This window comes from Microtus oregoni, unplaced genomic scaffold (assembly GCF_018167655.1).
Source record: "Microtus oregoni isolate MIOR12 unplaced genomic scaffold, Mior012 000006F_ref0000085, whole genome shotgun sequence".
NCBI lineage: Eukaryota > Metazoa > Chordata > Mammalia > Rodentia > Cricetidae > Microtus > Microtus oregoni.
In genome coordinates, this window is record NW_024543065.1 from 57029420 (window position 1) to 57042294 (window position 12875).

At 49.9% G+C, this 12875-nt stretch overlaps 1 protein-coding gene across 2 annotated transcripts in view; it reads right to left on the reverse strand.

Moving 5' to 3' along the window:
• Ryr1 (ryanodine receptor 1) overlaps positions 1-12875 on the reverse strand; it is a 127066-nt gene that overhangs the window by 82729 nt on the left and 31462 nt on the right. For both annotated transcript variants that reach the window (XM_041653298.1, XM_041653297.1), the window contains exons 28-33: positions 8400-8794; positions 5562-5694; positions 4283-4443; positions 3628-3793; positions 979-1065; positions 643-869 (exon numbers count right to left, since the gene is read on the reverse strand). In XM_041653298.1, coding sequence (XP_041509232.1) covers positions 643-869; positions 979-1065; positions 3628-3793; positions 4283-4443; positions 5562-5694; positions 8400-8794 — 1169 coding nt within the window. The remainder of the gene's footprint in view (positions 1-642; positions 870-978; positions 1066-3627; positions 3794-4282; positions 4444-5561; positions 5695-8399; positions 8795-12875) is intronic.

Sequence of the window (12875 nt, forward strand, 5' to 3'; positions counted from 1 at the left end):
GGTGGAGGAGGATGGTGTTCATGGCCATCCTCAGCTGTGCAGCCAGTTCAAGGTCAGTCTGGCTACATAAGACCAGGACCTTAGAGAAGATTCCATCTCAAGATAATAACTTTTAAAATATCTTAAGAGCTATAGCCCGTTGTTTGAACACTTGCCTAGCCTGGGAGAGGCCTTAGGTTCAAACCTTCAGCATTGAATACCTATACATTTTCTGACATCTATGTAAACACAGGTCTGGGTGTGTCAGGGACCCCTAGAGTGGGCTCCTGATCTTTATGAGACATGCCTGAAGTTTCCCGGAATGTGCTCAGAGGCCCTGAAATACAGGTAGAGCTGTCTGAGAAATGTCTGGGCTGGGGAGTTTGATCACAGTCTGGGCTCTTTGAGATGGATTTACGATCCTGCAGTGTTTCTGGGGTCCCTAGGGTAAAACTGTACTCCCTTGAGATGAACATGAGGTCCACTGGGGGTGCCTCTAAGGGTCTAAGGATGCCCTAAGGCAGATCTAGAGCTCTTTGGGTGACCATTTGAGGAGGCCGGTGACAAGTCAGGGATCCCTTACCAGTACCTGGAACGTCCTACGACCGAGTGGAGCCCTGGGGTTGTGGTTGGGGAAGGCGCTGAGCCCAGCAGGGCCCTGACCTGTTCTCCTCTGGGATGTGCAGCGCCATCATCATCAGAGGCTCCTGGCACTGCACAGCCCAGCCAAGCCGCTCCCCGGCACGCCGAGTGTCCACATGTAGAAAGTGGTTGGGCATCCGGCTCCAGGAGACTGGCATCAGCATCTGGACCTCCAGCCTTGGCGGGCACTGAGGGGCTGGGTTCTTGCGCTCACTCTGGAACATGGCGGCTGACAGCGGCATGATGTTCTGTGAGTTGAGAAGAAAGCGTGGGCTGGAATCCACAGTCCTCCCAGCCCTCCATGGAAACCCTCGGCACACCCCCAGTCTTGGCCTGCACTCATCCCAGTCTCCTTGCCTTCTGCTTCCCCAACTCAAACTGGACGACATTCTGGTGGGTGGGCAGGACGAAGACAGCAGGAAACAGTTTTGTGTTGGGTTCCACCTAGTGAGGGAGAACAGGGCAAGAAGTGAGAGGTGGCGCTCCGAAGGCAGCATGGACTCTGACCCAAATTTGCAGATTCACACTGGAGATCCACAGTGGCTGTAGGTGACCCTGGGGCAGCGAGGCCAAGCTCTTCCCACTCCTGTGGAGCAACCTGTCGGCTGCATCACTGTGAACATCACGGCTGCATCACTGTGCACACCACGGCTGCATCACTGTGCACACCTCGGCTGCATCACTGTGCACACCTCGGCTGCATCACTGTGCACACCACGGCTGCATCACTGTGTACACCACGGCTGCATCACTGTGCACACCTCGGCTGCATCACTGTGCATACCACGGCTGCATCACTGTGCACACCTCGGCTGCATCACTGTGCACACCTCGGCTGCATCACTGTGCACACCACGGCTGCATCACTGTGCACACCACGGCTGCATCACTGTGCACACCACGGCTGCATCACTGTGCACACCTCAGCTGCATCACTGTGCACACCACGGCTGCATCACTGTGCACACCACAGCTGCTCCAGGAATGCCTTTCCTTACTCTCTCTTCAGAAGCCAGAGTGTCCCGACCGGTTTCCTCCAACCCTCCTAACCAGAGCCCACCCTCCTCAGCCTTCCTCTCCCCAGACAACACTGGTGAGGAGAAGCCCTGCCAGATCCAAGCTGGAATGAACCTGACAGCATCCATAGACCTACCCCCTCCCACCCATTCATAGGACATATAAAGGGCAAGGAAGGTGTTAGGTGATAGCCAAGAGGCTGTAGGCAGCTTGGCCAGAGCTCTCCAGAGGTTAACGTGCACAGAAATCCCCTGGAATCTCAATAAAACAAAGGTTCACAGTCAGCAGGGGTGAGGAGGAGCTCTGCGGATCTAATGAGAGACCAGACGATGCTGGCCCAGGGACCACACTGTAAGGAGCCAAGTATTGGAGCATAGCCTGAAGTCAGGTGCATAAGGACAGAGGTCCTGGGAGGGAGGGTGGAGGAAGGGAGGAGAGGATGGAAAGAGGGAGAACACAAGTGGTGTGCAGTGGCACACATCTGTAATCTCAGTACTTGGAGGTAGGGGCAGAAGGATCAGGAGTTCAAGGCCAGCCTCGGCTACATAGGCTAGCCTAGGGTACATAAGATCCTATCTTAAAAAAAAAAGGAAGGGAGGGAGGGAGGGAGGAAGGAAGAAAGGAGGGAGGACAATGTGTGAGGAGATGTAAAGGATGTAGGAAATCATTAAAGGATACAGCTTCACTTAGATTATGATTCGAACAAAGAAACAGCAAGGAAAGATTTGTGAGACAATCAGAGGAATCTGAACGTGAACTAGATATTTGACGACAGGCAGGAACAGTTAGGGACTTTTTTCTCTTTTCAGTGATAGCGGTATTGTGGTTCTGCCTTTTAAAAATAATCTTTATCTTTTAAAGAGATGAAACTATATGATGTCGGCAATTTCTTTCAGCATCCTCACAGTGGGAGTGGAAGGGAAGTAGGCGGAAAAGTGAAATGAGATTGGCTCTGAGTGGGCGGCAGTGGAAGCCGGTGATGGGGACCTGGTGGCTCATTATGTTATTCTGCTTTTGTATATTTCTGAAATTCTCCATTTAAAAGATGCCTTTGCAAGCTGAGCATGGTGGCTTAGGCCTGTGATCCCAGCCAGCACTGGGTAAAGGCAGGCGATTTGGGAGTGTGGGCCATCCTTGGCTACATGGTGAGCTTAAGGTCAGCCTGGGCTACATAAATCTTGTCTCATAAAACAATAAAATAGGGGCTGAGAGATGGCTCCGTGGCTAAGAGCACTGACCGCTCTTCAAGAGGACCCAGGTTCAGTTCCCAGCACCCACATGATAGCTCCAGTTTCAGAGGATCTGATGCCCTCTTCTAACCTCCACGATCACTGGGCATGCACATGGCACATTTACATGCATGCAGGCAAAACACCCCCACACACACAAACACATCTAATAAGTAGATACATCTTCCAATGATAAACTCCATTTGGGGGCACCTCTAAACATTAAAAATAATAATAAATAAATAAATTTTGAGAAGACTACCTTAGACGAGCTAAAGGACAGGTAGGTTAGACGTTCATGTGGAGAGAATTGAGAGGGTTTGGTGGTACGCTTATCAACAGAGCCTTACTGCACAACCCCTTCCAGGTCTCTGTGTACCCAAAATACATGTGAACACTTAAATGATAATAATAATAATAATAATAATAATAATAATAATAATAATAATAATAAAGTGCTGAAAAGGAAAACCCATTTGAAGACGTTAGGGCATCCTAGGGTGTTTGCTAATTGCACATGGTGACAGGTGCCATCCAGTCCTCCAGGGACTGAAGAGCCCTCTCTTCTATGCTTAGGCTGTGCTGTCTCCTCCAATCTGGGCCTACATTTAATGGAAGTTCAATTAGACAGTCTCCTGGTGACTCCCAGGGGGAGACTAGCTTGGGCCTTTCTTAAGTCTCCAGGGTAGAGTAGGAAGGGTCCTCCTGCCAGGCTAGGAAATGCAGATGCTGGTGCTAAGCTGCGAGGAGCTGGGCTCACCTGGAAAAAGGTGTTGCTCTCTTTGCCATTGGCTGTAAAGGTCATCAATCCCGTGGCCAAATCCACCAGGCAGCCAATGACAAGGTCCGTGTGGCTGATCCGGCCTTGCTGCCCGGAACTCACAAAATCCCCGCCCCACACCATGTAACAGTTGCTGCACTTGAGGCTGGAAAAGACAGGTGTGGTTACAGCACACATCCTCATCCTGGGAACGCTGAACACCACCCTCCCCACACTCCCAGGATACCACGATCTCAGAGCCCCACTCCCAAACGCCCACTACCTGCAGACTGAGCACAGAGACCCCACACCCCAGGTCCCAAGGCCCCAGCGAGAATCCGTAGGTTAACATGGGCATCTTGGAAAGGGGTTAGAAGAACAGAGGAGGAGAGAAAGAGGATCAGAAGTGGGAGCCAGAAGAGGTGGAGGGAAAAACAAAAGGTGATAAAATATTTGAGAAGGGAGCACAAAAGACAACAGAACAGACAATTAGAGAGCTATGAACATAAACAGAAAAGAAAAGCTTCTGAGTGGGTGCTGTGACTCCTCTTGTTCCAGAAGGTTCTCAGGCAGCCCCAAAACTGGTGGCTGGAGCCCCCACCCTACCCATGCCAACCCCCCACCTGCACACAGTCCCCCCACTGTGCCCCAGCACCTGCTATGGACGTTGCCTTGCTCGTCCCCCATGGTCACCGTCACTGCCCGGACTTTGCTGAGGTCAAAGTTCATGTCGTGTTGATGGTAGTCAGGGGTGACCCAGCCCACCCACACACAGCTGGGCTCCTGGCCTGCGAAGACCCTCACAGAGTAATAGTACTGGGAACACAAAGAGAGGACCAGAGGTCAGTCAGAAAGATGGCCCTTCTTGGGACTCTAAACCCACCTAGTGGATTCTGGGAGTTGAACATGAAGTTACTAAATGAGAGAAGCCTCAAGACTGTTTGTGTTGGCGTTGCTATTCAAATTCTTCTAGACTGGGGGATGGATTCCTTGAGAATATTTGGTGACACCCCTACAACTGAGTCCCTCTTCAGACTACAGCAAAACAATAAATAATAGCTCACAAAGTTAGCTTACTGCTCTAAGGCTCTTTACATGATCTGACCACAGTCTCCTCACTGTGGGGAGGCGTTGGCGGGACGTGCACCATTTTTACCCTTTTATTTCCTGATGAGGAATCACAGTCCTTCCACTAGAGGGCACTGAGCAGTGAAATGACTCAGTCAAGTGGCACCTAGGTGGCCTATGATCCTAAGGTGGTAAACGCTAAGAAATGCCTCTCTCTCCTCTCCCCCTCCCCTTCCCTCCCCTTCTCTCTTGGACTAAGGGTAGAATCTAGGGCCTCAAGAATAGGCAACTGCTCTATGCTGAGCTACACTCCCCAGCCCTCTTTTTACATTTTGGGATTGTGCACTATGTTGCACAAGCTGGTCCTGAAACTCCTCTGTAGCCCAGGCAGGCTTTCAACTTCTGATCCTCCTGCCTCAGTCTCCCAAGTAGCTGGAATGACATGCCTATGCCAGCAAGCCCAGCGTGAATAAGACTTCTGTCTTAGCAAGTATCTAAGGACTCAAGCCATATTGGGAGAACTATGGATGTTGATGCCTAGGAATATGTTAGAGTGTTTTTTGAACCTTAAGCATTGCATTTATATTAGAGTTGACCCCAAATGTTGATCTATATTGGCTTATCCTCTGGACTTTGGGTCCCTAAGAATTATATTAGTTTGCCTTATAGCTTCATTGAACCCCCTGCCATCTTCAAGCCACTAACTACATAGAGGATTCCAAGGACAGCATCAGCGTGTGCTGTATCTGCCTTCTCTCCAGTGCATTGGGGCATCTCAAACAGAAGGATGACAGCCCTGAGTTGGGAATTTTGGAGTTTCCTATTATGGCGAGGGGACCCCAGTGCTGAGGGTTCTAGGTTCACACCGTGGTGGTATTGAGGATGATCTCCGGATCATCGCGGTTGTCTGCTGGTACCACATCTCGAGGAAGTCGGGGAAGAGCAGGGGTGGCAGGCGGCTGGGTCATCATGGCCACCTTCTTGGCCTTGAATAAGAACCTGGAAGTCAAAAGAGAGCCTGTCGTGAGAAGCTGCTCCTAAGCCCAGCCCCGGCACTCCACCACAGACATCATGTCGCCCACATCTGTCCTGGTTAGACCCTCCTTCTAACACTAATAGTCTGCCTCTTGAGGGCAGGGATTCCCGGCTGGGCCAACCCAGTCTGTTCCAGAGGTGCTGTGTGCTGTACTTGTGGATGCTGGGCCACACACACTTACAGAGGGCTACTGAGAGCTAAGTGTGGTGGCACACACAGGCACTAGGGAGCACTATGTGTGTACTGAGAGCTAAGTGTGGCAGCACACACAGGCACTAGGGAGCACTATGGATGTACCGAGAGCTAAGTGTGGTGGCACACACAGGCACTAGGGAGCACTATGTGTGTACCGAGAGCTAAGTGTGGTGGCACACACAGGCACTAGGGAGCACTATGTGTGTACTGAGAGCTAAGTGTGGCAGCACACACAGGCACTAGGGAGCACTATGTGTGTACCGAGAGCTAAGTGTGGTGGCACACACAGGCACTAGGGAGCACTATGTGTGTACCGAGAGCTAAGTGTGGTGGCACACACAGGCACTAGGGAGCACTATGTGTGTACTGAGAGCTAAGTGTGGCAGCACACACAGGCACTAGGGAGCACTATGTGTGTACTGAGAGCTAAGTGTGGCGGCACACACAGGCACTAGGGAGCACTATGGATGTACCGAGAGCTAAGTGTGGTGGCACACACAGGCACTAGGGAGCACGTGAGACAAGAAACTGGGAGTTCAAGGCCATCCTCACTAGACAGCAAATTCAAGGCCAGACTGGGCTATACAAGACCCTGTCTCAAAAACAAAACTATAAAAACAAAGCAAAATAAAGAGGGTAACCAGAAATATGGGGGTCCTCTTTCACAGTGGGTTCCTTAAATCAACATTTGCCATTTGTGTTCTGTCTGTTTGTCTGTCTGTCTGTCCGTCTGTATCTATCTATCTATCTATCTATCTATCTATCTATCTATCATCGTCTGTCTGTCTGTCTGTCCGTCCGTCCGTCTGTCCGTCCGTCCGTGCGTGCATGCGTGCGCATGCATGTGGAGGCCAGAGGACAACCTTGGGTGTCCTCAGGAAGTGACACCCACTTTGCTTTGTAAGACAGTGTGTCTTTTTCTTTCTCTCTCTCTTTCTTTCTTTTCCTTTTTCTTTGGTTTTTCAAGACAGGGTTGCTCTGTGTAGCCTTGGCTGTCCAAGACAGTGTCTTTTGTTGGCATGGAGCGCCCCTGAGTAGGCTAGGCTGGCTAGCCATAGAACCATAGGAGCCTACCTGTCTACACTTCCCCGGTCCTGGGACTGCAAGCTCCTGCAGCCACTACTGGCATTTTATTGTGGTTTCTGGGGATCGAACTAAAGCCTTGTGCTTCAAGGCAAGCACTTCTCTGACTGAACCAACTGCTCCAGACCAGCCTGGCTTTCTGTTTCTTTGTTTTAATTGATGTTGCTTCTTTATTTTTGAGGTAGGGTCTCACTACATAGCCCTGGCTGGTCTAGATTCACTATGTGGCTCAGGCTAACAGTTCCTCTTCTGCTGCCTAAGTGCTGGGATTATAGGTGTGCAACACACTTGGCCTGTTTTTTTGTTTGTTTTGTTTTGTTTTTTTTTTTTTTTGGTTTGGTTTTTGGAGACAAGAGTTTCCCTGTGCAGCCCTGTCTGTCCTGGAACTCACTCTGTAGACTGGGCTGGCTTCGAACTCACAAAGGTCTGCCTGCCTCTGCCTCCCGAGTGCTGGGATGCCACCACCTGGCTCACACTTGGCCTATTCTTGAGGTAGGTTCTTTCTGAATATCCCAGGCTGGCTTTTGAACTTATGATTCTCTTGCCTTCACCTCCCAAGTGCTGGAATTATAGGTGAAGTCACCATGCCTTGTTAGCAAGTCTTCATCGTGTCCACTGTCTACATACTACACGCTGTGTGGGCTCTCCCAGCAACAGCCGCCTCCGACTGTACTAGATACCACAGCTTTCCACCACCCTAAACAACATCCGAGAGACACAGTTCTATTGAACTGGAAGTCACTATCAGAACAGGGGAAGTAGATTTTCTTTCAATCCAGTACCTTCTAAAGGCCTTCTTTGAAGTTACTTCAGTTTTGGCTGTTTGTTGGGGCTTTTTTCAAGACAGGGTCTCACTTACGTAACCCTGGCTGGCCCAGAACTCACTACATAGACCAGGCTGTCCTTGAACTCATAGAGATTCACCTCCCTCCACCTCCTGAGTGCTAGGGTTAAAGGCGTGTACCACTCCATCTAGCTAACGTTAGTTTTGGGGGTCATTGGAGACACAGAATGGATCCCAACTTAGAAGGCCACTCTGTGTCCACTGAGGCGTGGTGGGGGCACAGTAAGTTCCAACAGGATAAGGAAGCCCCTGTTAGTGTGCACGGCTAACAACATCCATTAAGCACTTTGGGGCCCACCAGACACTCGGGGTTAACAGCATCCCCCATGCTGTGTAGCAGTGTTCTCCAATTTCACATTTTGGTGACAAAGACAGCATCACTGGGAAATAATAGCATTCGTGTGAGACAAGATCTCTCCGTGTTCTGACCTCGCTTAGCACACACAGACGCCTCTGGGTCCAATGGAGGCTTCTTAAATTATTGAAGTTGCATATTGGGGATCCCTAAACAGACCCCGAGCCCCATGCTAGCCCGTCTGGACTCACCCCCTCTTCTTGTTCTTCTCAGTGGTAGCATCTTTCTCATTTTCTGCCCTTGTGGGCTGGGCCTCTATCCCACCCTGGGCAGTGCCTCCGGGTGCCCCCTCTTTGGCAGTTCCTTCCTTGCTCCCCTCAGCCTCTCCCCAGCCTCCAGCTGAGCGGCGCAGGTTTTCATAGTCAGTATCAGGCTCTGCCGCCCGGGCCTCATCTTCAGCAGGCGGCTGCAGGCCGGGTGATGCCAGTGGCGTGGCCCCTGCAGTGCAGCGGAAATGCTGGTGGAACTGGACAGGAAGGCTCAGCCGGAGGAACAGCATCTCCACCAGGCTGTTCTGTGAGCCCCAGGTGCGGTGGGTCAAGCGAAGGCAGGGAGGTGTATCCACAGTGCCGTCCATGCGGGCCACCTTGGGAGAGGAAGGAAGGCAGAAGTTCTGAGCCAGGCTTGTGAGCGAGCTAGTCCAGGCCTCTGGTCCTAAACATGGTTCCATGTAAAGTCCCTATTGGGCTCCTGTGTGGGAATTATCCAACGGTAACCTCTCCTCTGGGTGAAGAGGGCTTGTTTGAGGAATGCTATCAGCCTTCTGCCAAGTTCTGAGCCATTTGAAAAGTAACAGCTTGGCCCTATACTGGCATCACTTAGAGGAATTTTCAGAACCTACCTGTGCACTCCAGAGTAAGACGCCCACAAATGCATTCGATGCATAACTCATGCAACTACCTGTGCACTCATCCATAGGTCAGCTACTCACCTATGCACCCCCCCATGTTCATACATCACACATCCATCCATACACACATCCATCCATACACACATCCATACATACACACACACATCATACACACATACACACATCCATACATACATACACACATACATCATACACACATCCATACATACACACATACATCATACACACATACACACATCCATACATACATACACACATCCATCATACATACATACACACATCCATACATACACACATCCATACATACACACATCCATACACACATCCATCATACACACATACATGCACACATACATACATACATACATACACACATACATCATACACACATACATACATACACACATACACACATCCATCCATCCATACACACATACATCATACACACATACATACACACATCCATCCATCCATGCACACATACATCATACACACATACATACATATATACATACACACATACATACATACGTCCATCCGCCACACACTCATCTGTGCGGCACCATCCTTCCACACATCATCCATCTGTCCATGTATTAGCCACCCATCCGGACATCATTTATCCATACCATAAATATCTCAGGAGCACCCACTGTGTGCCAGGCACTGTTCTAGGAGCTAGAAACACATCAGCGAACACACTGAGGGTCTGCCTTCCTGCGATCCTAGGGGGATCTCTGCAGAGAGCGCAACTCAGAGGCTCAGAGTTTGGAGGCTCCCCAAAGGAAAGTGTGAGGAAATGCCATGCTCGCTCGGAAGGTATGAACACTATAATGGCATCACGATGGATTTCTACAGATTGAACACTCCCGTGCACCCAGCGTCCAGATGGAGAAATGGATCTATTCCTGGGAACCATTTGGCCAGTGTGGCTTAAATAAAGGGTAGGACCCAAAAGAGCCCTGTGTGTCATGTGGTCAAGATAGATTCTCGAGGATATGTGTGTGTATGTATACATATATGTGTGTGCGTGTGTGTGTATGCATACACATATGTGTGTGCATACACATGTGTGTGTGCGTGCACATGTGTTGCTGCAGATGGGACCAGGGCCGTGTACATGCTGGACAAATGATGAACCACTGAGTTGCATTCCAGCCCTTGGATTTATGAGATAGGGCCTTGCCATGTAGCCCAGGCTGGCCTCAAACTGGCCTCCTGCTTCAGCCTCCCGAGTGCTAGGTCCCAGGCTGTGCCACCAACTCAGGCTTCTCATAGGTTTTCTAGAAATTAATCCGCAGGCAGCAGAAGTGGAGTTGTCTCCTCAAGTACCAAATCCTTATCTGGCCCTGTGTTCTTCACTGTCTGGAGAATTCACCCCAAACTGTGCCTACAAAACCCATTTTTCTCCCCTCTCTCTTTCCTGCCTCTCTCAGGAGCCCTCTTCTGCCATTGTTCCCTGACAACAAGACTCCCTCCTGTGACTTCCGTGAAGACACCAGCACTGTCTCTGTGTTACTCCTTTCCGGTAACACACCTCTCACTCTGTCACACCACCCATTAGCCTGGCCTGTTCCAGAACATTCTATGAATGGACTCCCACAGCCTACGCTCTTTTGTACTGACTCTACTCTCTGTGATACCCAGTTGTCTGCACTGACTCGACTCTCTCTGTGACATCCAGGTGTCCGCAATGACTCTACTCTCTGTGACATCCAGGTGTCCGCACTGACTCTACTCTCTGTGACATCCAGGTGTCCGCACTGACTCTACTCTCTGTGACATCCAGGTGTCCGCACTGACTCGACTCTCTCTGTGACATCCAGGTGTCCGCAATGACTCTACTCTCTGTGACATCCAGGTGTCCGCACTGACTCTACTCTCTGTGACATCCAGGTGTCCGCACTGACTCTACTCTCTGTGACATCCAGGTGTCCGCACTGACTCTACTCTCTGTGACATCCAGGTGTCCGCACTGACTCTACTCTCTGTGACATCCAGGTGTCCGCACTGACTCTACTCTCTGTGACATCCAGGTGTCCGCACTGACTCTACTCTCTGTGACATCCAGGTGTCCGCACTGACTCTACTCTCTGTGACATCCAGGTGTCCGCACTGACTCTACTCTCTGTGACATCCAGGTGTCCGCACTGACTCTACTCTCTGTGACATCCAGGTGTCTGCACTGATTCTACTCTCTGTGACATCCAGGTGTCCGCACTGACTCTACTGTCTCTGTGACATCCAGGTGTCCGCACTGATTCTACTCTCTGTAACATCCAGGTGTCCGCACTGACTCTACTCTCTGTGGCATCCAGGTGTCTGCACTGACTCTACTCTCTGTGACATCCAGGTGTCCGCACTGACTCTACTCTCTGTGGCATCCAGTTGTCTGCACCGACTCTACATACATACAACATATAACACAGCTTGATGCTATGGGAATGGCGGGCAGAGAGTCAGCACAGGGTACAGAAGGCTGAGGACAATAAGCTAGAGCGACCTCCAGGCTGGAGACATGAGCTGGATCAGCAGTTAAGAACACACTGGCTGCTCTTCCAGAGATCCTGGGTTTGATTCCCAGCCTCCACATGGCAGCTCACAACCATCTGTAACTCCACTTCCAGGGACTCTATGCCTTCCATAGATACCAGACACACAAGAGGTGCACAGACATTCAGACAGGCAAAACACCCAGACATATAGAATAATCAAATTAAAAACAAAAAAGATATAACAACCTCATACAATGTAGGGCACAACTTAATTTCTGTGATATTTCTACCGAACACACATACCTATATAATATGAGCCCGATTATAATAAAATATCTCCCAAACCCAAATTTAAGGACATTTTGCAAAACCTGTAGTCTTCAGAAATGTCGAAGTCAGGACTGGAGAGATGGCTCTATGGTTAAGAGCACCGGCTAATCTTGCAGAGGACCCAGGCTCTATTCCCAGCTCCCACAGGAGGCTCACAAACATCTGTAACTCTAGCTCCATGGGATCTGACTTCCACAGGTGCCAGGCACACATGGTACAGAGATATACATTCAGACAAAACATTCACACAAATAAAATAAATAAATCTTTCAAAAATGTATTTAAAGCCATAAATACTAGAAACATCAGGAACATTCTACACAGAGACCTAACCACTAAACGTAGCACGTGAGTCTGCAGTGGATCCTGGCTCAGAAAAAAAACATGGGGGAAATGAGAGTCACAACTGGGAAAATTTAAATGTAGGCTGGCTGGGGACTAGGCCACAGTGTCTGGTCTCCTCATGGCCAGCACTGCCCTGCGTTCTCTCTGACATGCCATAGCTGTGAAGAGACGCACACCGCAGTGCTTTAGGGTGAAGAGTCACAGTGTCCCTCCTTTCCCTCTCCTTACTCATCCCTGAGTTTCTGAGACAGACAGGGTCTCATGTCACCCAGGCTGGTCTCCAACTCTCTAAGTAGCCAAAGATGGCCTTGAACTTCTGCCTTCAGCTCCCGAGTTCTAGGACAACAGGACTGTGCCACAGCTGGTTCCACTGGGGTCATTTAATCATGATTTTCTTTGCTCCCATCTCTTGTTTTATAGATGAAGTCAGAAAGTCATTTGCGGAAGTTGTTCTTTAAAAAAAGGCAACCCTAGGAGCCCATTGTGCTGACAGCTCCTTCTACAACATTTGTGCATAGAAGAGACAGCAACAAGAGAATTGTGAAAAGAAGAATGGAGGGTGGACAGAATTATGATGTTATTCTATGGGGTTGGACATGTATTTCAGCCGTAAAACCCCTGCCTAG